General features: G+C 47.8%; 7 protein-coding genes; 2 read left to right on the top strand and 5 right to left on the bottom strand.

Moving 5' to 3' along the window:
• Positions 1 to 14: 14 nt before the first annotated feature.
• Positions 15 to 1,023, bottom strand: GSTUM_00006477001 (uncharacterized protein; the record flags this gene model as incomplete). XM_002838673.2 has 5 exons in its annotated part: positions 716 to 1,023; positions 508 to 643; positions 237 to 426; positions 73 to 175; positions 15 to 20 (listed from the first exon to the last, which is right to left on the bottom strand). The coding sequence occupies exons 1-5, from the start codon at positions 860 to 862 to the stop codon at positions 15 to 17; spliced, it is 582 nt and encodes a 193-aa protein (XP_002838719.1). The 5' UTR covers positions 863 to 1,023.
• Positions 1,024 to 5,998: 4,975 nt separating this feature from the next.
• GSTUM_00006476001 (uncharacterized protein) lies at positions 5,999 to 6,253 on the bottom strand (the record flags this gene model as incomplete). XM_002838672.2 has 1 exon in its annotated part: positions 5,999 to 6,253. One exon carries the CDS (start codon positions 6,251 to 6,253, stop codon positions 6,098 to 6,100), a length of 156 nt encoding a protein of 51 aa, XP_002838718.1. The 3' UTR covers positions 5,999 to 6,097.
• A 56-nt stretch (positions 6,254 to 6,309) lies between these two features.
• Positions 6,310 to 7,365, bottom strand: GSTUM_00006475001 (uncharacterized protein). XM_002838671.2 has 3 exons: positions 7,014 to 7,365; positions 6,639 to 6,961; positions 6,310 to 6,581 (listed from the first exon to the last, which is right to left on the bottom strand). Exons 1-3 carry the CDS (start codon positions 7,306 to 7,308, stop codon positions 6,531 to 6,533), a joined length of 669 nt encoding a protein of 222 aa, XP_002838717.1. The 5' UTR covers positions 7,309 to 7,365; the 3' UTR covers positions 6,310 to 6,530.
• Position 7,366: 1 nt separating this feature from the next.
• GSTUM_00006474001 (uncharacterized protein) lies at positions 7,367 to 8,324 on the bottom strand (the record flags this gene model as incomplete). XM_002838670.2 is given in 4 exon segments in its annotated part: positions 7,367 to 7,379; positions 7,391 to 7,733; positions 7,796 to 7,875; positions 7,942 to 8,324. 4 exon segments carry the CDS (start codon positions 7,989 to 7,991, stop codon positions 7,367 to 7,369), a joined length of 486 nt encoding a protein of 161 aa, XP_002838716.1. The 5' UTR covers positions 7,992 to 8,324.
• A 2,731-nt stretch (positions 8,325 to 11,055) lies between these two features.
• GSTUM_00006473001 (uncharacterized protein) lies at positions 11,056 to 13,554 on the top strand. XM_002838669.2 has 7 exons: positions 11,056 to 11,317; positions 11,392 to 11,658; positions 11,756 to 11,847; positions 11,916 to 12,045; positions 12,097 to 12,610; positions 12,710 to 12,940; positions 13,329 to 13,554. Exons 1-7 carry the CDS (start codon positions 11,248 to 11,250, stop codon positions 13,333 to 13,335), a joined length of 1,311 nt encoding a protein of 436 aa, XP_002838715.1. The 5' UTR covers positions 11,056 to 11,247; the 3' UTR covers positions 13,336 to 13,554.
• Positions 13,555 to 13,834: 280 nt separating this feature from the next.
• On the bottom strand, positions 13,835 to 15,798 carry GSTUM_00006472001 (uncharacterized protein). XM_002838668.2 has 3 exons: positions 15,450 to 15,798; positions 15,047 to 15,233; positions 13,835 to 14,750 (listed from the first exon to the last, which is right to left on the bottom strand). Exons 1-3 carry the CDS (start codon positions 15,719 to 15,721, stop codon positions 14,382 to 14,384), a joined length of 828 nt encoding a protein of 275 aa, XP_002838714.1. The 5' UTR covers positions 15,722 to 15,798; the 3' UTR covers positions 13,835 to 14,381.
• A 1,341-nt stretch (positions 15,799 to 17,139) lies between these two features.
• On the top strand, positions 17,140 to 19,876 carry GSTUM_00006471001 (uncharacterized protein). XM_002838667.2 has 4 exons: positions 17,140 to 17,648; positions 17,790 to 17,810; positions 17,849 to 17,864; positions 17,952 to 19,876. Exons 1-4 carry the CDS (start codon positions 17,545 to 17,547, stop codon positions 18,675 to 18,677), a joined length of 867 nt encoding a protein of 288 aa, XP_002838713.1. The 5' UTR covers positions 17,140 to 17,544; the 3' UTR covers positions 18,678 to 19,876.
• The last annotated feature ends 6,939 nt before the right edge of the window (positions 19,877 to 26,815 follow it).

The following is a 26,815-nucleotide window of genomic DNA, read 5'->3' as shown; positions in this document are numbered from 1 at the left end:
CTCCTCTGTTTTGCTCATGACTTCCCCCGTAGCCCCCTTCTTCCGTTTGCCGGGTCTATTGGGATCCTCTACCGTTGCAAAATATCTCATAATATATTTGGCACTGACCGTTTTTCCGGCGCCAGATTCTCCGGATACCACAATTGTTTGATTCTTTTTATCTCGAACCATTGCCCTATGAGTAGTTTCGTCAATTCCAAACACCCCGGTCAGAGAGAGATGTTATGGGGTTTTACTGGTAGGCAGTATCAGCAATCGCAAACAAATGCGGATCTTGATCCCCACGTCGTTTACCAGCATAGGCTTGAATAAGTCCAGGGTCATAGAGGTAGTCCATCCGATCAAAAGGATTTGTCGCAATGAGAACAATTCCGGAGTATGTATAAATCTCCCGTTTAGCATATCTGAGTTTAATAGCTTGCAGAACTACACAGGACGGGAATGTTAGCCAAGGAAGCAACAAAGAACGCTTCACCGAGATAGGAAGTCTGATGAATTATCACATACCAGCCGGTTCATTCAAATGGGATAAACTGGTCAGATCATCGGAAGCCTCCAAAACAGGTGGATTCATTAAAGGCGGAAGGTGCTTATCCTCAGCATTTCCTTCAAGAGCCGCAAGTGTTGAAGTAGTGGTGATTTTCTGCGAAAAAGGTTACAATGGAAACTAGAATCAAGAGTGCCCCAGCTGGAGAGCGGGTACAGATAACCATACCTCACCGATTCGGTCTCCTGAAGTAATCTCAAAAACTAGAGTTGCTTTATCTCCCCCTACATTCTTGGAAACAACCTTCGAAGAAACCCATCCCTCATGGGTATCCTGAATCCAGGCACCGGTGTCGAGATTGTAAGTGTGCGCCATAACTCTAAGACGGCAGCTGTTGCTGTCCCAGGCTGTTCAGGGAAGACCACAGCACGAATCTCGCTTCTTTCCAAACGGGGTCTAAAAAAAAACAAAGAGGTTGAGGGTTACGTTTAGGAGATGGAGAAGTAGGATAATAATAATGAAGGACAGAAGTGGAGGAGAGAGGGGAAGGTGTTTGTTGAGCCGATGGTGTTTAGGAGACTCTCAGTGGTTGAGAAATAATTTGGGCAGGGTCCCTCAGTTGGGCTTGTCAGCGAAGCCGTGGTGGTGGGTGGAGTGCACGGCGAATCAAAAGAGCGGGCGAAAAGGGGCAGGGCGAGGCGGCCAAACCTGGGGCACTTTCTACTTTACTTGTGTCCTTCTATGATACTCCATCTCACTATCTTGCCTCCATAAAAACGCCTTTCTATCATATTCCTACCTACAGTGTATGAGACTTCCTTCCTCTTTCTCACTTTTTCTCCATCTGGTGTTGCTGATGATGCTCCTCACCACAACAGCCCCGCGACAAGCTTGGTGCCCAGGAGTTCAGCCCCCCAACCCACATACTCGTACAAAATCCGCTGTTTCAGCTGGAAAACTCCCCCGCGCCCTCCGTAGGCGTAGATCATACACACTTGTAAGGTACGGTACCGATATGGGCATACCCACTCGCACAACTACAACTACCGGCACTGCAGCCTTTTCTTCCTTGCCCAAATCAAGAGATGCCTTCCAAATTCTATGGAACGGGAAATTTTTCAAATACCCTTCTGTTCATTGATATTCTTTACGGTAATATAACAGTATCTGCTATTGACAATTCAAAACTTCCCCAGGGATCATCCTCAGTTTCTCCTTGATCATCGTAATGACATCTTACCCCACAATTCCGCCCTCCTCTCCAAGTCCATTCCGCTCACCTCAATTGAACGATACGTAACTCTAAGCATCTTTCATAATATCACCCACCCCACAACGAAGGTTCTTCTCCACGGTGTTCTTGAATAATACTTGTACCAAGGCTAGTGCCGTGGGTAGGTCATGCCCGACCTCCTCGATGCTGCAGTCGAGTACTGTAACCTCTCCTGGTGTTAACTAAAATAATGTACCTGTACAAGTGGTTCCTGAAGCGTCAGTGCCCTCTTGTTTCGCCAGAGCGCTTTGATCCGAGCTCAAACCTGCTGGGTCGACCATCACCACTTTTCGAGCCCCCTTACCGGTTTCGTGGCCGCAACCGGGAAATAGAGTACTTGTACAGTTGGTATTACACGGCTTCCCGCCTCGGTACAACACCCAACCACCCTAGTCCCAGGCCTAAAACGTGGAGATAGATAACTTAACAAAGTTCAAGGCAACGGGAATCCAGTACAAAAGTAGCATTGAAATTCATGTTATCAGACACTTGGTGATGCGGTAAAGTGCAAGTATAACATGAACTGAAACGGTCTTGCTATGTGGTGAGAGCAACAGAACAACTGCGTCAATTAAATTTACGGGCTCTAATGGTGCCCGATACTGGTGGTCGAGGAGTGGAGTCTGAAACTTTGATAAACATATGGGCCCCAACACCCCAGTGCCACACAACCTGTTAATGTAGTGTGCCTAAAAAAACCCTTTGAACCATGTAACAGGAATTCTCATGCTTTCTACTCTAGTTCTTCTATCAGCAACATCACACCGCACTGGATATGTAGCGCCATAATTGCTTGCATTGGCCTACCGACCAGAAATAGCATTCCGTCGATGCAGCATCCCCTAATCTCCAACCTACTCGTACGGTGTCCCCAAAGCTCATTCTCACCCCCGCCTAACATATCTGATACCAAACATATGATACCCCCATAAACCCACAAGCCAGACATTCTACCCAAAACCCGACATCTTCCGAAACACTCCCGAACCCACCACACACCAACCAACCCAGCCCCGAAACACCGGACACTCACGCTCCAGCAACCCCCCTCCCTTCCAACCCTTCCAGAACGTCTTCACCGAAAGCTTCCCCAAGGCAAGCTGCAAGGGCTATAGTCACACTCGATCACTTGAAACATCACATTCCACGTTCTGCCCGGAACGCCGAAAACGTCCCAGGCGGAGGAACGTAGTCGGGTTGCTTGACTCTCCTCTAAATAAGAAACACGAGGTTGGCTTGTGCGTGCGTTTATCCGCTTGTAAGGCGCCCCCGCACACACGCCGTATATAATCGTTAAAAATGTAAACGTCCGGCGCATGGGCTATTACCATGCGAAAGAGAATACCAGTAGAGCTAGTACAGTACCGTAGGTGAGTGAAGAGTGAGGTACAGTACTGTCCGAGTACAAATATATTATGATATATGATTCAATTAGCCGGTTGGTGCGGGTGGATTGGGTCGCGGTGAGAATCGCGGTGAGAACTGCTACATGTATGATAGTAGAAAGTGTTTAAACGCAAAAAACTAATACGGCATTGGGAGATACGGTAGCACAGTAGTAATGTGTAGGGTAGTCCACGAATATGCTATGATAGACAGTAAGAAAGAATTACATGTTCCACTCGAGTATAATGTGTCAGAAGAAAGCGGCGGTCGGACCTCATCGCTGCGTATGTAAACAATGATGTTATGGTGCGGGTATGCTATGCTTCTTCCTGCTGCGTAATGTTTGCATGACTAAGTCTTTTGACTGAACCGAGCGGGGTTTGAGGGATTGTGGATCACTGATGATCACTCGGGAAATGTCAGAAGTTTTGAGATCTCTCCAATGCTGTAATCCTGACAAAGGAGTTGTACACACCAGGTTGGTGTATGGATGGGATCCCAGGTATCATGCTATAGTATCATACTTGTTACGGTAGGCCAAACGTATGATACGAGTACAATGCGGTGTGCATCATACGGTAGTCTGCACACTAGTTGCCTGGCTGTAGGGTTTGGGTTTAGTTGTGTCTCCAGCTCGGTTCCTGGTTCACTTATTACGTAATCGAGGATTTTCTCACCACGATAACCGCTTTGAGAAATTCATCCGACTGACAAGTCAAAACCTTCGACTCCAACCCGGCACAATCTATACCTGCGTTGGCAGATGTGACCCATTTAACGGCCGGTAGAGGGTGAAAGCAAAGCACTGTGAACAATGGATCAAGTCGTTCAAAGCTCACATGTCAACCCCGACCTTGGGGACAAAAAGGGCCGAACCCCTCTCTCATGGGCTTCTGCAGGAGGACACGATGAAATTGTTGAGCTATCATACTACTGAGGCGACAAGGTGTCAGCCCTAATAGTATAGACTACAATGACCGGACACCGCTTTCATGGGCTGCCAGGTGTGGGCATGTTCGAACAGTGAAGCTGCTATTGGAACGGGACGACACCAATGGCAACGCGACGAACCAACAGGGCGAAACCGCAATATCATTGGCAGCTAGAGATGGGCACGAGGAAGTCGTGCAAGTCCTACTGCGGCGGGGAGACATTAAGCCTGATATCAAAGACAGCCGAGGCCACACCCCTTACGTGAGCTACCGGGCGTGAGCATGATAATGTAGCGAGGCTGCTTTTGGAGCGGGGAGATGTCGACCCCAACGGGCCAGACAAATATACCCTAACACTGCTTCTGTGGGCTGCCAAGGGTGGACATGACAGAGTAGTGAGGCTTCTTTTGGGACGGAAAGATATCGACCCCGACAAGCCAGACAAGAATGCTCTAACACCCCTTCTGTGGGCTGCCATGCATGCGCATGACAGAGTAGTGGGGCTTCTTTTGGAACGAAAAAGATGTAAACCCCGATGGACCGGGCAATGGCGCCCGAATACCGCTCCAGTGGGCTTCAATATGTGGGCATGGTGGAGTGGTAAAGTTATTACTAACTTACAAGCCCAGAAACACGCAACTCACCAGCACGGGTTGTAAGCCTCCCGATGTGTTAGCGTTCACTTCGTCGGTAAGCAACTGGTCATCTCTATTCTCTGAAACCGGGATTACCAACCAGTTTTTTTTTTTTGGATCACCTCTAGTATTGATTTCACAAATCACCATCATGTGTCCCGGCCAGTGCCAGCGAGGTTTGCTCAAGTTCAGTTAAATGGGCCATAGTTACCCGGTCTTTGAGGTTTTTGGGGCGTTGGACTGAGTTTGGTTGCACCGTAATCCTTATCTGCACCTCGTACATTTGACCTGCCGTGAACAGTATCATACAATTTGAGATAAAAAAGGTAAGTTCCAACGCCGTTCATGCAATTTAGGTATCTCTTCTCCTTTTTTGCTTGATTGCGAACACAGTATACGAGTAGAGAGTGAGGATAGCCTCCATCTCATGTATGATATATACCGATTGGGCACTCAACCACCATTCTTCCTATCCACACAGTTTTCTCTCATCTTTCCCACTCCCCCACTGACCTACCCATCTCATAGCCCCAATTCCGTGAACCTACTGGATAATTGAGCCGCCAGTAAAAAAGCTTTCAAGATAAATCACGATCCCACGGAAACTACCGACATATGATCTTCCCAAGTTAATGTTCCGTTGTCGATCTTCGGACGAACCCATCAACATGTTGGGTATTATCATACACAATCACTCACTTTCCCTAACGCCTTGCCCTAAAAACCTAAAAATATACACTTCGTGGCGTACTGTATGATAGTTCATGTGAGGAAAAGGGGCGAGCAGCTTCATCCCGGCATGCCTCAACCGGAAACGGTGCCCCATGGGCAACGGGTCAAGCTTAAGAGAGTATGTTCGTTCCAGGGAAAAGAAAAAAGAAAAAAAAAAAAAAACAGGGAACGGGGAAGTGGATTGAACCTTTTTCTTCCCTTCATCTTTTCATATCTTCCCTTCACGGGTATTTTCTACTGCTGTGATACGGTAAGTATCATGGGATTGGAGGAGAATGGGGGGTATAGGCTATAATCCGTTATAGCGATAGGTGATAGGTGATAGGTTTTCGGTCGATAGGAATGTGGTGAATACCCGGTTATAGATGGGCATTATTATTAAGTACTGGTATGGAGCGCGAGTCGAAAGGTGCCAGTATTTTCCCCGGAGATGGTATGGCGTGGGAGGTTTACTGTATATGCAGAGTCTCCAGAAATACCGGTATAGTGCTGATGCTATCGTCGACGCTCCAGTCCACCAGTGAGAACATATCACGACAGCAACTACTGGGAGCAGGAGGAAATTTCTGCCGTTGGAATTCCATCGAGATGGAGTAGTCATCTCTTGTATCCGTTGATCGGTCCCCGAGGAAAAAGAAACTAGCAAGAAAAGTTACACTGATGCAAACACTGATGTGGGAGACATAAGTATGGATGGAGGGAAGAAGGATCTGAGAACAGGAGAGTGCAGCATACTAAAACTGGTCAGGGTGATCAAAAAAGCGCAGGATAGAGGCATAAATCGAGACAGGCACAATAGAGAAGACATCAAGAAGAAATAAGAGACCTACTAAAGAAGCCGTACTAGTTTATAAAAAGAAGTTATGAAGGAAAAAAAGATATTTCAGTGAACTAGCTAACTTGCCCTTCCACCTTAATAATTTGTACCTTAACCCACAACCCATTCTCCCCGCCTTTTGTCTACCCCAACCTCATTGTAGAGCACACTAGAAAAAGGAAATTCCAGACTGCTTACACATTTACGCATTGATCATGAAAGAAAGAGACCGACATGTTTTGAGAAGAAAGAGACATTAACTATGCGTCTAACTCTGTTTGCACTCGGCCGCTTCCTGTTTGGGCTTTGTACCATCGTCCTTTTTTTTTTGTAAGCATGGTTGCGGATATAAAGAATGATAGAAGTGCTTAATTACCTCGTCTTCAGATTCATCGTCATCGTCATCGTCCCGGTCCTCACTCAAATCATCATCGTCATCGTCATCAAAGTCCTCACCCTCAACTTCGTCCTCCAGTTCTTCGAATTGAAGAGCCTCGCCAGTGTACCAGTCAACAGCACGGGGGATAAGCTTTTCCTTGATATCTTCACCGAGATGGTAATCAAGTTCGAGTCTCTCTTCAAGCTCCTCATCGTTGTCCTCTTCATCGTCGTCACTGCTAATAGGTTTAGGAGGGTTAAAGAAATTGAAGAAGCTCTCGGTGGGAACGGTGCGCTTAACAACGCGGGTCTGCTTAGTGTCTGAAGATCGTTATTAGTGAAACAAGGAAGGGTATATTAGAAGGAGCCATACTCTTATTTCTCTGTTTCTTGGATTCGACCCTCACAGTAAGGTCTTTGCCATCTTTCCAGTTAATTTTGTCACCCTCAGCATGGTCATAGATGAAATCGCCTCCGTAACCACTCTCCTCTTGGTAGTAATAAGTCTTGGTGATTTCCTTATTGGTGAAAAACTCATTCTCGGCGAACTCGAAGATAAGTTTGAACCCTGGACGGTCAAGATAGGTCATGCGAATATCGGTGAGGAATTTAAGCGCAGCCTCATCCCTATCGGTGATAGTCTCAGCAAGCGGGTAATGGTTTTTCATCGCCGACAGCCAAAACTCCGGAACACCCTTGAGATCCTCCTTAGCCTCAACCTTGTCTTCAGCCTTCACCTCTAATTTCGACTCTTCCTCCTCGTCATCGTCTTGCGCCTTGCCAGCAGCAACCTCTTCCTCGGTAGGCTCAGCAACACCATTGACAATCTGTGCACGCTTTTGGTAAAGAGGGGCGTATCTTGCAAAATATTTCTTCTCTAGCTGCAAAACCTCCTCCTGGAATTCAGCCTCCAATTTAGCGTGCTCCTTTTGAACACCCTTCAAGCCGGAAATACGACGGCGGACTGGAGCAGGGAGGGATTCAATATAACCAGATGAGCGTCCGACAAGAGAGCCAAGCTTGCCCTGTATCATAGAGACTAGTTGAGGATTCGAAGCGAAGATTGAAGCGGCCGCAGCACGGTCAAATCTCTCTATTACAGCGGGAAATCATTAGCAAAGAATCCCAGGAGAGCGTCAAAATAAGTATAAAAACCTTCTTCGATAGTCGAAACCTTGGGTTCAGCGGCATGAGAAGAGATAGGGGCATTGGTAGAAGGAGTGTTCTGGGGAGTACTTTGTTTCGAAACGGTTAGTTAAATGTCAGTAACAGAAGGGATAATGACGAGTGTGTCAACTCACGGTGCCCCCGCAAGGGTGTCAAGTTTTTTATTTCTAATGGGTTCTGACATGGCTAACAATTATCGGCTGGTAAGGAATGCTGTGTGGTTCAAGAAGGAAAATTAATAGATACTCCTCTGAAAGGGATAGGAAAAAGGCGAAGAGGAGGGGGAGTTGGTGGTGATGATAGAAAACCAAAGGTGGATGGGAGGTGGGAGGTTGACGGACAGAGAAATTGGAGAGGAGAAGATGGAGGGGCGCTTCTCTTGCTAGGGTTGAAACCCCGGCCCGAGTGGGATATGTTTGACTTTAGTCAGCTGCACGTGATGGCGGAACGCGGACAACTCCCAACAGTTTCAACCCGGCGCGTCGCGTTAAGAGCTAATCGATTGATGAAGCAGTATGGTGATGAGCTGTGCGGTGTTCTCCACGGCTTTAGCTGCTTATGTTTGTTTGCTCTCAGATAGGTTGTCTAAGACCTCACCCCGGTCATCAGAGTGAGGCTGCAGTTGCCAAAACGATAACCAAATAAGTTTAAGAAACAATGTCATATTATTCTCATAATATTATGCACCAGCGGGTTACAATATCCGGTAGACCACTAAGCCCACCAAACAGAAGATCAGATTTCAGGTGTTGTAGGTGAATTTTTGAGCATGCCATGCCCCCATGCCCTTCGGTGCGAGGCGAATACCGGTATTGCACCTTTTACACCCCTCCTTAGAATATGAAAAGGGCCTGGGTAAGCATGGGTGAATTGTGATCATTTTTTTCCGGTGCCTGTGCGAGCCTGCATATTAACTTCAGAGCCTGATTGTTGGGAAGCACTGTTGGGTTGGACCTGTTCATAAGAGGTTTTGGAGCCTTAGAGTATTTTTTCTATATACACTGCATTACTAGACGCACCTAGCCTGCATAAGTGAAGGGTTGGGCTTCCCCAATACTTGACACGGCTCCAATAGCTCTGCGTTCCGGGATGCAGATCTATGTAATATGCGCTAACATTACTCGGTAACCTCTATCAGACAGCTACACAGGTGATGTTATTGGTTTATTACCAGTGCTCTATCACACTTATTTCTGGGTCTCTAAAGAGCGCAGCTTTTGGGTGATACCTACGTTCGGTCTCTGTGTCCCGCTCGGTGGGAAGTCCGCTCCAATTTGTAGAGTAAGTATGATTTGCAGCAAGAGAACATCGCCTTTTTCTTCTTCTTTTTTTTTTCGAGATCCCCTAGCTAATTGGGGGCGGGAGGTGACAAATCAAAGGGTGTAGAGATTCGACGATCCACATCACCCAAGGAGCACAATATCATGGGATATCACTCGGATATTTTGGTTCAAGCTCGAGAGCATTTGGCTCCTCATGAAGGTTCGAGGACTCCTATGTCAGGAAAGCCAAGCTTCGATGTCTTGGTGCTGATTGCACTGCGTGATTTTCGGAAAAGTCCTTTGCATTGGTTTAATAAAAGTCTTGGGTCATTCTTTAACCTTTGAGGTAACTTGTCCGCAAAGGCAACAAGCTTAAGGCTCATATTTTCCTCGGTAGCTCCCTTACGTGCTTCACAGTAAATTAGGAGGGAGGAAAATAAGTGGAAATGCCAAGAACAACTTTCCGGCGACAGCGCCTCCATTAATATAATGGCTACAGCACGTATTGTTGTTTCTACTACTTGTAGATGCACAAGGCCAGTATTCTACCCCCAATTCCTTACAAAGTTAAGAAGAGCCACTCTGGTTCGGTGGGGAGAATGGAGAAACCTGACAACAAGACGCCACTCCCGGGCGGTGGAGGTCACCCATATGAATACCCATATGATTCTCACTTAGGCACTGTTTGGGGCCAACAGTTCTGTTTCGTTTTGCGACCCTTTCTGCTGTAAAAATGGGCGTCAAAGGGATGGAAACAGTAACTTTATATGGGGCAACAGAACGGAACTGCTGTATCCAAGCAGAGCCTTAGTACTGTAGTTAAGCCGGTCGTCACTCTAGTTATGAGAGGGCCTATCGTAGCAACTTCCATCCTAAGATCCCTTGCTCTCGCCGCTGGATAAATTATCGAAATTCGGGATCACATTGAAGCCATGCTCAAATTACCAAGTCACTGAATGATTTCACATGATTATATGATTGAGTGGGTTGGGGAGCTCCGTCAATTGGATGTGCATCAACAATAAAGTTGCATATTTCTGTTATGGGTTATGCAGCGTTTGAAAATCCTCAACTTTCAGATCTCGCATTGGTAGCCCAGTAGCCCAGTACTCGAGTAGAGCGGCACACACACCAAAATAATTTCGGAAATGAATTAAAAAATGGAACAACTCCTGGCACTGATGCCCGAACACTGCAGTTCAAGTGCCGATGCAGAATTAGGCAGGGAAGATCCATGCGCCAATGTATGGCAGGTGCTTTCAGAGCTATCCTATCATACCAGGAATCACAACAAATGGAAGCCCCCTCCAAGCACCCCACCCATAGGGCAATCTCCCCAAACCTCCAACCGGATGCATGTAGGATTGGTAGTTGCAAAAAGTCTGTCCAGCCTTAAGCACTACAGGGTGTCCCCACCGATCTCCCTCAAAGCCCCGCTCGTGTGTGCACTCGAGTAGGTGGTGTAGACCCCGCAGGTGCTTGAGATGCTCATATGTCGATATATTATGGTACGCAATGGCCGATGTGATCTATTGTTTGAGGATAGCCAACCAGTTCCTGGGGTGTGTGTAGGGGCGGACTCGTCTGTGCCGGCGCCCCAGGGTGCATGGAGTCGGTTGTTTGCATTGCGATTAGAGTGGATATCTAGTGGTGTAAACCAGAGAACTGCTAGAGCAGCCATCTGAAACAACATTAAGCAAGTGCGGTAATTTGTAGGACAAACTCTGTATAAGGTAGTAGTTGTATTGCTCCCAATAACGGAGGACTTGGCTCAGGAGATGTCGTACTCATAGGTTATTGGAGAAGGCTATTGTAAAAATACTGAGGCAGATCATATGTTCCTAGGATTTGCAGTTATGGCCAAAGTTTGAGAGAGAAGATGGTTGATTGCGAAACTTTCCTTGAGGAGCCTAGTTGCGTCGCGGCTCAACCTTCCACAATGTCTCGGCTCCTCAACCACCTGATCCAAGTTCAAACCTCCACTACTCCCTGTCTTCATCTCTTCAACCGATAACCATTTACGACCGCCCTCACAAGTACGACTTGGGTACAGGGCTCTATAACGGGTACCTTGCAAGAACCCTCGACCAACAGCTTAACCGATCCCGCAACAGCGTTGGCAAACAATTCCTTGAACGACCAGGACACCAAGAAAAGGAGAAGGGAAGGGGTTAAATCATGCTTTCGGGGATCCTGCTGTTCAACCAAAAGGGCGAGAACTTGATCTTTCGTCAGTTCCGGAACGACTGTAGAGTGGCTCTTTCATCTGAATTTATTACCTCTAGTTAGGGTGGAGGCTAATGGGGAGGTGTGTGAAATAAGGTCGGCCACGGCTATCGGATGTCTTTCGGATTCAGGTCATTTCTAATGCTCAGGTGCGCTCACCAATACTAACCTTGGGGTCAACAACATTCTCGCACGTTAAACACGAGAACATATACTTGGTTGCCGTCACAAAAAGCAACGCCAACGCAGCGTTAGTCTTCGAGTTTCTGTATCGGCTCATCGCGCTGGGAAGGAGTTACTTTGGCAAATTCGATGAGGAGGCTGTGAAGAATAACTTTGTGCTCATTTATGAGCTTCTCGATGGTACGTTGGACCTGAAAGAGCTTGGACACCTTTGATAACAGACACGGGGGAAAAGGCTGTGTTTGGACGAATTGCTAAGGGTTGAGTATTGAAACAGAGATCCTAGATTTTGGCTACCCGCAGAATACGGAGACTGACACGTTGAAGATGTATATCACAACGGAGGGAGTAAAGACAGAGAGGGCAATCGTACGCATAAGCATCTCTAGATTTGCAATTGTCAATTGTCATTTGATGCTAATAGCGACGGACCGCAGGAGGATTCCACTAGAATTACTATGCAAGCTACCGGTGCGTTGTCATGGAGGAGAGCGGATGTGAAGTATAGGAAGAATGAAGCTTTTGTAGATGTAATAGAAGATGTGAACCTGTTAATGAGTGCGGGAGGTGAGTTGCCTGCTTTCCCGAAGTCTGTATTTGGACTCACCAATTCCACAGGAACCGTGTTACGAGCCGATGTCTCCGGCCAAATCATCATGCGCGCTTACCTGTCCGGGACTCCCGAATGTAAATTCGGTCTCAACGATCGTCTTCTCCTCGACGGGGATGGGCTCACGCGACCATCAGGAAATAAGTCTGGCACAAAAGCCACTCGGGCTGCGGCGGGATCTGTGACGCTAGAGGATTGCCAATTTCACCAATGTGTAAAGCTCGGCAAGTTCGACACGGACCGAATCATCTCGTTTGTTCCCCCGGACGGCGAATTCGAGCTGATGAGGTACCGGGCTACGGAGAATGTCAACCTTCCCTTTAGAGTTCACGCGATCGTAAATGAGATTGGCAAGACCAAAGTCGAGTATCAAGTTGCTATCCGTGCCAATTACGGGACAAAGCTATTCGCTACGAACGTGGTTGTGAGGGTACCTACGCCATTGAACACCGCCGGCATACAAACTAGGACATCACAGGGGAAAGCCAAATATGAGCCCTCCGAGAATCATATTGTCTGGAAGTAATCTTCCCTCATATTGCTGCCCTCCACTTCCGCTCCCTGCGTCTTTTCTTTTCGGGTCCGCCACCCCCGCAATATATCTGACATGGAGAAACATAGGATCCCTAGATTTACGGGTCAGGCGGAATACGTGCTCAGTGCAGATGCAACACTGACATCCATGACGAACCAAAAGGCCTGGTCGAGACCGCCGTTGTCGCTCTCCTTTAGTCTGCTGATGTTCACTAGCTCTGGCTTGCTAGTCCGCTACCTCAAAGTGTTCGAGAAGAGTAATTACTCTAGTGTCAAGTGGGTCAGATATATGACGAGAGCTGGATCTTACGAAATAAGGTGTGTAACTTGCCGCCCCTCTCCCCCCCCTGTTTCCTTCCTTTAATGGTTCCCCAATCCCTTCTACACATTACACCACACCCACACACCCACACACCCGCACGAACACAGGGATCAAAATTTGTATTGTGAATTATCTGAGCGCCCATACACTACCGGTAAATTCAGACTCAAATGTTCGGGTACTCTATTTTCTATAAAAAACCAAAACCAAAAAACCATTGTTCTCTTCGGGTACTAAGGCATGTTGGGGTGGATGCCCGTATTCGACACTGCACCCTAGCTTGCCTTCATTTATGTCTCTTTCACAAACCGCTCCGATATCCGATGCCTGATCTGCTTTGTGGCTGGGGTGAGGCTAACCAGGATTTGATTCTCAAACTTATAGGTTCTGAGCCTAATGCGAAACAAAACACAAAAACAAAAAAAGTGATATTTGTTTTCTGCTGACTTTGTTCTTCGTTCTTGGTCCTTCCATCCATGGATTACTCTAATCTTGTGAACCTATCCCTGATATATTATATCTCGAGTAAATTTTTCTTTTTCCTCCATGCCCTCCTGACTTTTGCTCTTATGATATCGGTGTATGGCACTCGATGGTAAATTCAATTCAGTTTTTAACTTCAAAGGGCATTCTGGGCGCAAACAAACGTTCTCTCTCTCTTTTTTCCTCCAATGTACAAGAAAATTGATATGATGTGATGCCTCGTATTTTCTTCCCTTTGATTCATTCATTCTCGCCCTCCGCCGCAGGAACACTGCACTGTCTCAGCAATATGACGCGAGACATGAGACACGAGACATCATTAGAATTTGGCTGGTACAAGTACCGTACGTTATGCCCGTTAAGGTTTGTGAATCGTGGTACACTGAGAAGATTATGGACGGCAAACGTTGGTTGGTATTTCATTTTTCATTTTGCCTTTTTCATTAAACCTTTCCACTCCTCAATTGCTCACTCACTCCACTACCCTTGGCCAACGTGAGAGCATCCGCATTGCCAGGGGAGGAGGAGAAGGGTAAGGATATGTGATATGGGGGAAATTTGAGAATGTAATGCGCTACGGTAGTACGGTACCCGAAAGCAGGGATTCGCAAAATACTCGAGTATATGGCAGAAAATCCGTGAGGACCGGTATCTGAGCGCCCATACAAATCCACAACCCCTGTTTCCAAATACTTCTTGCCTACCGGTACCACGAGTACATTAGGGGATGCCGCGGGCTACCAAGGAACGGCGATTCCCTCGTGTCATTTCCTCCGAACCTGTTGGTCTTGTGTAGCCGAGGAACTTGGGGGACGCCAAAGACAAAGAAACGCCAACCGAAACACCCATGACCTTGACATATTGATACATCCGAGAAATTGAAAAAAGGGGGGGAAAAAAAAGTAAAGTCTAACAGAGGCCAGGCCAATTTCATGGGCGATATTTGATCCGAAACTAGACGGATGACTTTTTCCGTTGCTGTTTGAGTTTCTTGTAGAACTCCTTCTTACCACTCCTCTTCTTGCGCTGTATCTCCTCGTATTTGTTCTTAAATCGTTTGCGGCTACTGTCATCAGCCATGACCTCCTCCGCGATCGTCCGTTTCCTCTCCTTATTTCTAAGCCTCGAGGAGAAATAGTCGGCGTTTCCTTCCACAATGGTCCCAACCTGGGAATATTCTGGAAAGGAAGAGTTGTCCTTCTTGTAGTGGCGGTGGGGGTCAAGGACGCCACGCATCTTGATCAGCTGCAGGTCGCGCTTAAATTCCGGGGTCAGGTTGGTACGCGGCATATCAAACCACTTCAATCCAGCAGTTTTCTCGTCCTGAATTTAGAGCGGTACAATGTTAGTACATTGTAATATGACATCATGTCGTATTGACAACGATCAAAAAAAGCGGATACATTTAGAATTGGAAGCCTCAGAGTAATTATGAATAGTAAAAATTCAGGAGTGCAAGTAGGGCCGCCAAGCCGGGGCCCCGTTCTCGCTCAGGTTCTAATGGGATAAATTCTCATCATAGGCAGATGCCGAGAATGTGGGATGAAGTTTGTAGGAATGGGGATAAAAATATTTGATCGAAAAAACAGTAATATAGTGGGGGGGGGGGGAATAAAAACCTCTTTGAGCCTTTTCTTTGATAACGCTGGATCCACAAGGGATACTCCTCCTGCAGCTGCTGATGTGTTCGCAAGTTTACGATCAGATGAGGGTACGAGAAGAGAAGGATCTGAAATTCTAGAAACTGCGCCTTGGGATTTGATGGGTGCCTTTGGCAAAGAAGCGCCGGGATTGAGCTTTGGGAATCTTTGTACACGTATCAGTTCCATTGCAGGCAGATATATATGGCCTTGGAGAAAAAACGATACAACAAGACAACCATCCACACCCACACCACCGAGAGAGGGCATACATGAAAACACGGTACGTATCATGAAGCATGATAAACGAAAAGGGAGCAAAATAAAAAGAGGGAGGAGGCGGGGGAGGCATGCAAAGGATAGGGTAGGAGAAAAAACTTACTTTGTCATCAAGGTTTTGCTGCGATTAGTGCTAGAGGACGTTGATAATGTTTTAGACGAGGATTTCATTCTTTCCTCCGCCTCGCTGAGCAGGCGGCCGACTGTTTCATCCGACAGCTCAGCGACATCGTCTCCAAAACCGTCACTGCGGACATGAGATGAGGAAAACAAGCGAGCGGGTGGGCCCTCGACCACGTCAATTCTATTTCCTTCTGGCACTGCTTCTGCTTCTGCTGATTCCTTATGGAGACCAGGGGTTTCTTCTGTTGGCATTGCGGGGAAGGGGGGGGGTGGGAAGGAGGGGAGATGAAAGTTGGGGGGGGAGGAATGAATGGAGTAGTTGAAACGGCAGACAACCAACAAACACGAGGGGGAGGAAAAAACGAGAAACGGAACGGAACAACAAAAGAAAAAGAAAGGAAAGAGGAAAAAAAGAGCTGAGGGCGTGGCTTCTAGGGCATAAGCCGCATAACCTACACACACACGCTAACCAATACTGGATGAAGAGTAGTACAGAAGTGGGAACGCTAACCCCAAAGAAGGTGAATTAGCCAGCGATTCCGAAATCCGATTTGACATTCCCAGAAACTCACTGGATGTGAGTTGAATTCACGGTGGGTGCCCTTTCTTTTTCATCCTTTTCGACCTTATTTCATCATGAGATTGTCTTCTATTCTCATCGTTTTTTTCGTTTTTAATTCTCGGCGTCGGTAAAAAATGTGGTAGGGTATGGATATGTATGATGATATGGTAGGATAGGGTACTCGAGTACAGTATCGTAAGAGGCTGAGAGCCGCGTGGGAAATGGTGGCTAGGGTTGTGGAAAGCAGGAAGGGTAGGCAAGCAGACCCATGAGGCTGAGACGGGGGGAAACGCTGCGCAAGCCTAGCCGCATGCAGGCTTCACTTCTGCAAAGTAGCCTGCAAGAACACATCACGCACTGGACCTGACTGACTGACTTAGAGAAAGGATAATCGTAGCCTGCGAAGTGAGTTGCTGTAAATTTATTATAAAAAAATAAACAATAAAAAATTCTTCCCTGGAAAATTGTGCACGGGATCTAGTACCGATGGTAACTCTTGATACGATTACCCTTTTCCCTTCTCGCTCCGGTTAGCTATCCTCCCGAGATTTGTAGTTTCGGCAGAGAAATGGAATAAGTTACTAGAGGGCAGCAGAAGGGTAGGCAGGGTATAAGAATCTTGGTATTGGTAGTGTAGAGTACTCGTACAGTACTGCATCACACTGGGCAGAGTGGCAAGGGTTTGGGGGGGGGAAGTATGATACCGTAGATAGAAGGAAGGGAAAGAAACTGAGGCGTGCGTTGCAGTTACAATGCCAGCACGAGCACACAAGTACTCGTAGAGAGGGTAGTCGGGGATAGTGTAAAAATTTAATGCCATCATAAACACCACCATCACCATAAACTACCCTACCAACTTAACAGCCTCCTTCAACCCCAATACTCGGTTTTATTTTTCTTTACTAGTATCACTACTGAATTGTACTGTAAAAAAAATACGTGTGAGGAAACGGGGAAGACAAGAGTTATAGATCGGATACATTTCCAATTTTCTAGCTCCTAACGAGTCTCCTCTGGCCTGCACCAGTTCCAATCACCCACACACTCCCTGCCCAATACCATACTTACTCTCCTACAGCATTCTTGTGAACCCACTCTCTCGCCGTGATCCAGACGCCCCCCCCCAACCCTTGACCGCACGCAACCTGGTTACCGTGCTTCAACCACACATTATCCATCACCATCTCCTCTGCGTTCCAATTCTCACAGCTTTCACCACCACCCCCCCCACCAACGAACATCCAACAGGAAGGGAAAAAAAAAAAAAAGGCCCGACCCTCGTTCATCAGTGTTTTACTTGACCTCTGTGGTGTGTTTTCGACAACCACCAATCTCGTGCAGATCCTGCGCTACATATAGCTTCGCCCACCAGTTTCATCTATTATATCTACCGCAATTCGTCCTCCTCCCGTCATCCTTCCACTCATAAATCCGATTCTTGTGTCTGCAAACCCCAAAGCCTCACCACCATTTCATTCTAGCCTTGACCGTCACCATTTTGTCGAAGCAAAATATGGATCAACAATTCCCCTCTGGGGGCTCTAGAAACGACCCTTCACAGTCACAGCATCCGCAACCCAATGTTTCCTCCATTATGACATCTTCGTGGATGGGCCAGTCAATCTAACCTATTTCATTCATGAAACAATTATTTGTTTTGACTATTTTCACATCCTTCGTTTTTGAATTGTGTTCAATCATCACCGCCCCAGTGATGTGTTGCGCGCGGAGAGATGCTAACTGTTCGATGAAATTCAGTATGGAGCCAGCGCGGCGCTGGTAGCGTCCTCCTCAGTTCCAGCACCCGATATATACAGCGGCCCCTTCTCAAATGTATTTTCTTCCCCAGAAAAAAACGAAAACTTTATTCTTCACTCTATTCCCTGCTTTAAAACAAACGTATTGATGGAAGTTATTCAGGTTTCCCAAGGACTCCATGGCCATTATCGCGACATTCTCACCACCTATTGGCAGCAGACTATAAATCAACTCGAAAATGAGGAGCATGATTATAAAATGCACCAGTTACCATTGGCGAGGATAAAGAAGGTTATGAAAGCGGATCCGGAGGTAAAAATGATCTCGGCCGAGGCACCAATACTATTTGCAAAGGGTTGCGACATCTTTATTACAGAGCTCACAATGCGCGCTTGGATACACGCCGAGGAGAATAAACGCCGAACGCTGCAGCGATCCGATATTGCTTCTGCTCTTGCGAAGAGCGATATGTTTGACTTTCTCATCGATATAGTTCCGCGGGAGGAAGCATCTCATACCAAGCGGTCTGGCGGTGGTGGAGGCGGCGGTCCAAGCCATCAGCAGCAACCTCCACAACCTCCCCAACAGCCCCCTCAGCAGCAACAACCCCCCCCTCAACAACCTCCCCAGATGCCTCCACAGGACTATCTTGGGCATCCTGGACATCCTGGACATCCTGGGATGAATCAGGACCCTGAAAGATATCAGCAGCAGAACATATACACTGGAGCGGTGCCACCTCAGGGAGGTTACCCACAGCAGATGTATTCGGAAGGAATACCAGTAGAACAGATGTATTATTCCGGCATTCCTCACCAACAGGTAAGACCATGTCCTCCTCCTCATTCTGTCATTTGTTTCGCAGCTGTCGAGCACGGGACCGTTTAGATAGCCGATACCTAATTGTGTTTGTTTATTGGCTCAGCAGATGTATCAACTGCCCAGCCAGCGTGGTCATCTACAAGATCCCCAAGGAGCAGGGGGTAGCAACGAGCAAGGCGATGTAGGAGATGCAGATGCGGATGGCGAACGGGATTATGAGGTGTCCTAGTTCTCTTTGACCTTCTAACCACCCTCATTTTTTTCTTCTTCCTATTGCGTTTTTTTCATCACTTTTTTTTTTTTTTTTTCTTCGCCATTCGCTTTTTCAAATTGGTTTGCAGCATGGGTAGTTTTACACGGTTTACTCCGGGAATTATTATTTCATTTGTTTTTTTTTTTTAAAAGGGCTTTTTAGTGGAATCTGGGTGATTTATTTGAATCATTGGTTGCTTTGCTGCTACTACCACAGGGAAGTTGAGGAGTTTTGACGTCGCTATGGTTTTCTTTTTTCCCCTTCCTTTTTCTCTTCCCACTTTTGATTCTCATGACATCCATTTCCTCCGTCTTCCATTCCATACCAATCCTTTCCCTTTTTTATTATTCCCTCCTTTTATTTTTATCTTCCCAGCCCTTTTTCCTGAGGTTAGAGGAACGTGCACGTGACGGAGCGGCCAGATACGATTCACGAGACGAACGAAACGGGACGGGACGGGATATCATTTATTCCTTGGAAAAAAACGCATTTGTTTGTTTGTTTCACTGAAACAGACCCTTTTCTTCTATACAGTACGAGGTCCTTTTTTTTCCGTTCCCCACTTTCTCCTTCCCAAGCAATTGTATTAGTCTACGCCCTTTTTGTCTTCTTGACGAACATTATCATACCTATTTCTTAGTTACATTTCCTCACTCGTCTCTCCTCCCTCCTCTCCTCCCCTCTCTCCCCACTCGAGTATTTCTCGTCTCTCCGTTTCTTTTTACATACAATTCACTCTACAAATACCCACCCTCTCCCATAACCTGTAATCATTCTCTCTTACACACCTATCCAACCTCCAAACAATGCCACTCAGCCCTCTCCCTCCACCGCCTGTTTCCTCCGTAGCACGAGGAAATAATCACCCTCTTCCTGTACCTACCGCTTCTTGTCTCCCACCTATCCTTATTCATCCATCCACCCATCCAAACACATACGTACGCTATTTTTTTTTTTTTTTTAATAAAAAAAAAACAGCGTGGAAATTTAAATAAAAGAAACTTTGACCCGATATCCAATTGAATCGGTAATCACGTGATCAAATTTGAGCCCCAACGTCCAACCAGAGCGTTTGAAAGCTTAGGAGGCGATTAGGCGAGAGATGCCTAATCGGTGCAATAATTTGGGTAACATGACCACTTTGGAAGGAAAGAGAGAAGAAGGACCTGTGCGCTAGGGTTTGCAGAGGAGAGTACGAGTAGAGTAAGAGATTGGTCTAGCTAGACACCTTCAAGAGGATCTGCGGAGTGGAATGGAAATGGGTGCTACAGTAGGAAGATGGCAAGCGGGGGATGGCAAGCGGGGATTTGACCAATAGACAGACATTCACGTGATACTACAATACGTGTGTGTATTCCACAGTTACTTTACCTTAACTTACTCGAGTAGACAAACTTCAATAATGTAGCTCTGGCGTATTGTACTAGTGTCATTAAACTCTCCAGTCTATTATAACAAATATCCTGTCTCCATACACCACAGTAGACCGCGAGCCCGTAATAATCCCCCCCTCAGTAAACAACACAACTGCAAGCGACCAAGTGAGCAAATCTCGCTTACTTAGTCTACTTACCTACATAATTTACTCGCAAATGCAATATATGCAATGCAATATAAATGTCCTTCCTTCCCCTCCCCCTTCCCCGCGAGAACTTACAGGGGGCGAGGGAGCGGTACGGCAAACCTTGCACTTGTAAGCGAAATAGAGGCGGTAATACAGCTAAGATGATTCCGTGTTTGGAAGTGTGGGATTTTTCTACCTGTTTGGTCATGTTGCGTCACTCGAAAATTTACTTGCTTGCTCTATTGCGGTTGGAATGCTTTGTAGGCTCGTGCGCAGGACGTGGAATTATTTTGTTTCTCGATTTCTTGTGGGATTTTGTTTTACGCTGGTTAGATAGGTAGGTAGGGTTTCAGGTTTCGCTGCTGCTACTGCTCGGTATCTGCTGGGTGGTTGATGGGGAAAAGGATGGGAAAACTTCTTGAAGATTTAGATATCGATAGGCGTGGCGCTGTATCATACCGTGGAGGAAGGAGGCGATGGCGGCGACGGCGGGATTTCTTTTTGGCTTCTTGCAGGGAGGCTCGCGGTGCATGGTTAAACTTGATGGGAATGAATGAATGAGCGTGATCCTGTGCGCGAGCAGGTACATCATGTTTGGTAACAATGGGTGTCGGGCTGTATGCATGTTCTGTTCTGTGATGCGGTGGGGTACATGAATGCAGTAGAACTACAACTGCGCTACTGTAGGGGTTCTTTGAGACGTTTCGTGATCGGGGGTACATGGTGTGTGCTCTCACTTACTGAGCTGTCAGCAAGTCGGAAAGCAAAGTGGTATGCTACCCAAGCACCTTTTGCTAACCCACCTCCAAAGAAGGCCCTACAAGAACAGGCGAGTCTGGGACCACAACCTCCGCTCAAGCCTGAAATACCCCCCCCCCCTGCCTCGACATATAATAAACTGCACGGTGCTATTGCACTATATGGTGGAGCCCATCGTATCACTTCCTTCCCCAGGCGATGAAAAGTGCGTTTCCTCACCCCCCCTCCCCCTGCCCCCCGCATTATAACGGGATTGATAAGGAACCGCTGGATCATCGAACTTGCCTGCCTTCTGGCTAAAGCCATAACTTACCCTGGAGGGCCATAACTGTTGGTCTATAAGTACGTCATACAAAAAACGGCAGGGGGGTAGACCAGGAAGGCAGTTAGCTGGGTAGTTGCCCCCCCCGCCTCCGAGAGGTTAAAATTGGTAAACAGCATGGCATCCTATTCAACTGCTGGTTAAGTTTCCCGGAGGGGGGGATATAGCGGGTGTGTGGTACAGGGTACGGATATTCCGGGGAGGGTTGGGTTGTTTACCAGCGAGTGGGCTCGGGCATGCCTCGGTTGGGTTTGTGCTGATATCGGATGGCCAGGTACCTCTTGGGTATGAGGACGATACGATATGATCGAAGGGTTGGTTGTTTCTTATTGGGGATGTTTGTCCGATACTGGCGAGTTATGGCAGGTGCATAGCTCATCACTGAGTTCCGGGACCGAGCGAGCACAAGCGGAACTCCTATGGGTGGTGGGCAAGGGAGCGAGAAGGGCAAAAAAAACGTATCATACTACGATAAAGAGCTAGCTTCGGGATCAGCGGGAGTGAGCGAATCGTATATGGTGAGGGTAGTGCTGTGCCAGGGGTTTTACCTACTTTCATGGGTTATGTTGTCTTCTCCAATGAGAAGTTTGCACCTTGTGGAGGGATTTTATTGGGGCGTTATCTCATAGAGGGATAACCTTTCTTAGAGAGTGGGAGTGTTGGAGAGGGGGGGGGACATTTTTGAAAAAAATATATGTTAGTTTATGGTTGTAGGTTATGAGATTTACTATCTTACCGGTGAAGGAAGGAGGGAGGGTGGGTGGAAGTTTTGCCCTCATGAGTGGCCCGACGGGATCGAGTTGGGTGTCAAGAGACGAGGGGATGGGGAGGATTGAGGAATCGATCGGCAGATTGGTTGGAGTAAACTGCTGGCGTCGTAGCGGTTTTAAGAATCTGACTAGATGGGGGGCTGGAAAGGTTCCGGCGAATAAGTGGTTGACCTTTGTAATGTGGTGGGATTGGATTGGGAGGATTTGAGTTTTTTGCATGGATGGAAGAGGGGCGATTACGGTACTGGCTGCTTTATGAAATGGCTTCTGGTGCTTGGGGGGATTCTTCCTTGATACACCGGGGCCTGAGTGTGCTTTTGTGAGAAAGTGAAGTGGGAACGAATCATAAGTAGTCACTCGAGGAATGTGGCTGTTGGGGAATGCTAGAGGGTGGGCGGGGGGAGGAAAATGGTCGTCCATCGCTCTGGCCTCGTCTCATCCTTCTGGGTGAAACATCAACAACCAGAGAGTTTCGGAATTGATGGGAGCAAATTGGTTCAAGGTGAGAAGGCACCTATCAGATTGTTTTGAAGTAGTGTCGTTGATTCCATTTGCTACCTAACTAACTAATAGGATGATACCTATCATCGAAAATCACTCATCACTGCAGACAGATGTCACATTATCCATCTTCCAATTACCGCCACCTTCAAAGCTGTGCGGGGACGGCCGTCCCATGGAAGATTAGTTCCTGAGCCCTCATCTCCCGGAATGCCTTCTCTCCCACCCAGATATTCTTCAACGCTAAAAACGACTCTTCTGCCTCCATTCAAGGTATGAATCATCCTCCCGTTCCAGCGCCCGCTCTGCCTGTTCACCGCATCCTTGGGGGATGTTCCAGGAATGGGGTTGCGTGACTGCTCCCTGGCAACAGCAGAGTACACGATGGCGAGACCGACCTCGTGGGGGGGTACCCATGGGTTCGTTCTTTGCTACGAACGCCGGCTTGAAAGAACTGACAAGCTGTGTGGACGTGACGCCTGGAGCAACAGCGTTGATAGTAATATCTTCATTGATAAGGGATTGCCTTAGGCCCCTCAACATTCCCGTAACCTGTACCATCCAATCAGCTCTGCATACACCTGCAGCCAAGGAGCTAGAGAAGGCGAAAAAGAAAAAGAAGATTCCAAGTACTCACAGCAAACTTCGAAGTAGCATACAGAGCCACCTTCGCCCCAGGCTCATACACGATTCCACTAGCAAAAAGTACGATACTTCCCCCAGAACCCTTTTTACGCATGTAGCTGACTGCCAGCTTGGCGCACATGGCCACTCCGACGATATTGACATCTATCACCGACGTACTCGGTTTCATCAACTCTCCCATCTCGTCCAGTTTGTCGTCGAGCCAGTTTGGGTCGCCAAGGATACCGGCGTTGGCTACTACTATGTCGACCCGGTTGGCGGCTTTGAAGGGGCCCTGAAGCGAGTCCCAAGATGATAAGTCGGTCTTCACCCAGGTTGCGTTCTCTACGGTTTCTGCAGGTGAGGCCAAATCTGCTATAATTACTGTTGCTCCCTTTGAGGTGAGGATCTTGGCTGTTGCGAGGCCAATTCCGGCGCAGCCGCCTGGTTGGTTGGTGGTTAGCCTGGGGGTACTATGTGAGAGGAGCTGGTGGAGCCAGAAGGCTTTACCAGTTGCTATGGTAACTTTGCTATCAAGGTGGGGGATGTTATCTTCTGTGATGTGAAGTTCAGTCATTTTGATTTCTGATTATTGATAATAACAGTACTACAGGTATATTCAAATTGCTGTTGATGTGAAATGATAATGATTCATGGGAATTTACTGGGGTATTTGTACGCACCCTCTGCTGGAGATCAGCGATAAGCTGGGTGTCACAGCGGGACGATATAGCACCGGCAATAGCCCTGATCTACGAATATGGGTTGAAATGTTCAGCGAGTAAACCCGATCGTCCGTCATGTGCGACGTGATACGGTAACGGGTGGGGCTTGCCCGAATGCGTACCAAAAAATTCATTGTACGCAGTCAGCACCGGCGTCTTCACAGGTAATAGTGCCTCACATGCATACGAAGCTCCGCGAACGCCTTACAATAAATAGGCGGGCTATGGATGCGTCTGGCACATCTATCACTCCCAGATTCCTCCTTACTGTCGTGTCAGCACCTTGTCTCCCGAGCCCTTAGCAGAGAGCAAAGGGTGATTGGAGCATATTTTCTGTCTTTTTTACCCCCACTGGTACTTATGAGTCCTAATGCGGTCTTGTGTGGGAGGACTGGTGAATTGATTGAGCTTCACCCAATAAAGTGGCTTGGTGACTTAAGCAGTAGAGCACGGGCAATTACCTACTAGGCGCTTTACTTACAACACCCCAATTGTGCATGCCGAGTGCTTTACCGTCATAACATAAGTTATGTCCTGCTCCTTCTCCCGGATTCGAGGAAATTCACATCCGGGCTGCAAACCTAAGAGCAGTTGCTGTCCCCTCATGGCGATGATACGGGCTTGGGTGTGTGGGGGGTTTTTTACGATAAAGAGTTATCTGTCTTTCCAAGTTTAGGGTTATTTGTGGCTATTTCCGACGATCGGGGCTAAGGCGAGATACGGCGTTCGAGAGCTTGTTTTGGGGCTTTCTTTTGGAGAGCCGGATTGCTGGGTTAGTTGCTTCAGCTGTCTAGTTGCCTGTGTGGCCAGTTTCGATTGACTTCCTTCCCCATCACTACGAAAACGGAAGACGATTTTCGGCAGTTTCGGTGCTAGGACTTGACAATGATATGCTGTGCGAGGCAGATTCTAGTTCTTCTTTCCCATGGAATTCGCAAAGGGGTGTGTGTCATGGAATTGCAATTGGAAATCGTTAGAAGCCGATCAGAGAAATATTGATGTTATCAACGGGGCCTTTGGTGTTACTACGAATGCGGTCACCTATGGATTGGGGGAGAAACCTTCAACTTGACGATAGGCTATAAATTATTAATTATATGCGAAAATTGATAGAAACCGGATGGTAACATGATGTGAACTGAGTCTGGGTCTCTGATTGTGACTATCACCGACGGCCAAGGCCAAGGAGGGGTTGAGTAAGGGGCGGGCGTGAAAGCGGGGTGGGGTGGGGCGTGTGGCATCAGACATGTTTACGGGTCGATGTCGAAAATCACTCCGTCATGACATAACTTAGATTTGGTGTAAGGTTCTCGTGGGAAGCCTGATTAGGTTTAAAGACACCAGTATGGCAGGTACGGTCTAATAGCGCAGGGGTTGACCATGTCTTCCGTGTCCGTTTGTAGGTGCAGCGCATGGCATGCGCATCATAACATGTTATTCATCGAAGTAAATTTGCTGCGCGTGTATTTTTCCGAACCTGTTATATTTCTCTGCCTTCTCTATCTGTCGTTCATCCTAACCTCTCCTCCGTATCCCCGTTAACCTACCGTAATCAAGACCGACGACTATTTCCCACACTTTACTATCAATACGGCCTGCGGCGGATCCTTACGATGTCGAGTGGAAACTCGGATGGCTCCGCCGGTGGTTCTTATCGATATGAACCCCCACCTCCTCCACCGCCCCCGGCCCCCCCGCATCATCGCCCTCTGCCGGGTAACAGGAGTTTCAATAGCAACAGCGACGCTGGGTCTGAACAATCTCCAACTACCCCCTCTCACAGACGTGGACCCAGTGTTTTCGATAGACTCCAACGAGGGCGCGCTTCGCAACCTAATTCTCCAATTTCCCCTCTTACCCAGGCACCCGGGGTCGAGCAAACGTCTACGCGCGGGTCTCCTTCCGACGCTCACACGGCATCAACACACGACCAGCCAAATGCTCACGCGTACCCTCGGCGTTCGTCCCACGGCGCACACAGCCCAGCAAATGTAGAAAAGGGTATTCCCATTCGTGTGCCTAGACCGCGTGCTGGCACCCACCAGGGTCACAAGCACGCACCACCTTTTCAGTCAGTGTCTCAGCCCAACTCTCAACCTACGAACATGGCTACTGCACCGAACTCACTGCATCCTCTTGATCAATTTTGGTGGGACTCTTCGACGAAAAGGGCGAATTCTACTTCTGGGGCGAGTGAGAGGAAACCTCGTCCTGCCCGTCGGAAGAACTCGTACCCTCCACCGCCCACTGTGGAGGACGCAGCTGAAAGTGAAGAATCGGACCTTGAGTCTCGGGCATCTAGCCATCTGGTGCCCCCAAAACCTCTGGGAGAGGAGAAACCTCCCCCTTCCGGGAGACAATCTTCCTCCGGTAAGCCCCCTAGTGCTGATAAACCTGTCGGCGCTGGGAAAAAATGTGGCGCTGGTGTTGGAACTCACGAGAAAAATGAAACACCGCCTCCAGAGATCCACGTTCGTGAGCCACGACCATATGGATCTCAAGGAGGACCACGGCCCAATGCTGCGAACGAATGGACATCTTCTGCTCCGCCTCCGCTCGTGCGATCTGATACAGAAGTATCACTTCCGCCCCAGATTCCTGCCCGCGAGCCTCGGCCGTATGGATCTCAGCTGGCGCCGCAGTTTGCCACCGGTGGGCTGCCCCCGGACTCCCGTCCCAAGCTTGA

The sequence above is a fragment of the Tuber melanosporum genome, assembly GCF_000151645.1.
Source record: "Tuber melanosporum whole genome shotgun sequence assembly, scaffold_27, strain Mel28".
NCBI classification, from domain to species: domain Eukaryota; kingdom Fungi; phylum Ascomycota; class Pezizomycetes; order Pezizales; family Tuberaceae; genus Tuber; species Tuber melanosporum.
This window is presented reverse-complemented; position numbering and strand designations above follow the sequence as displayed.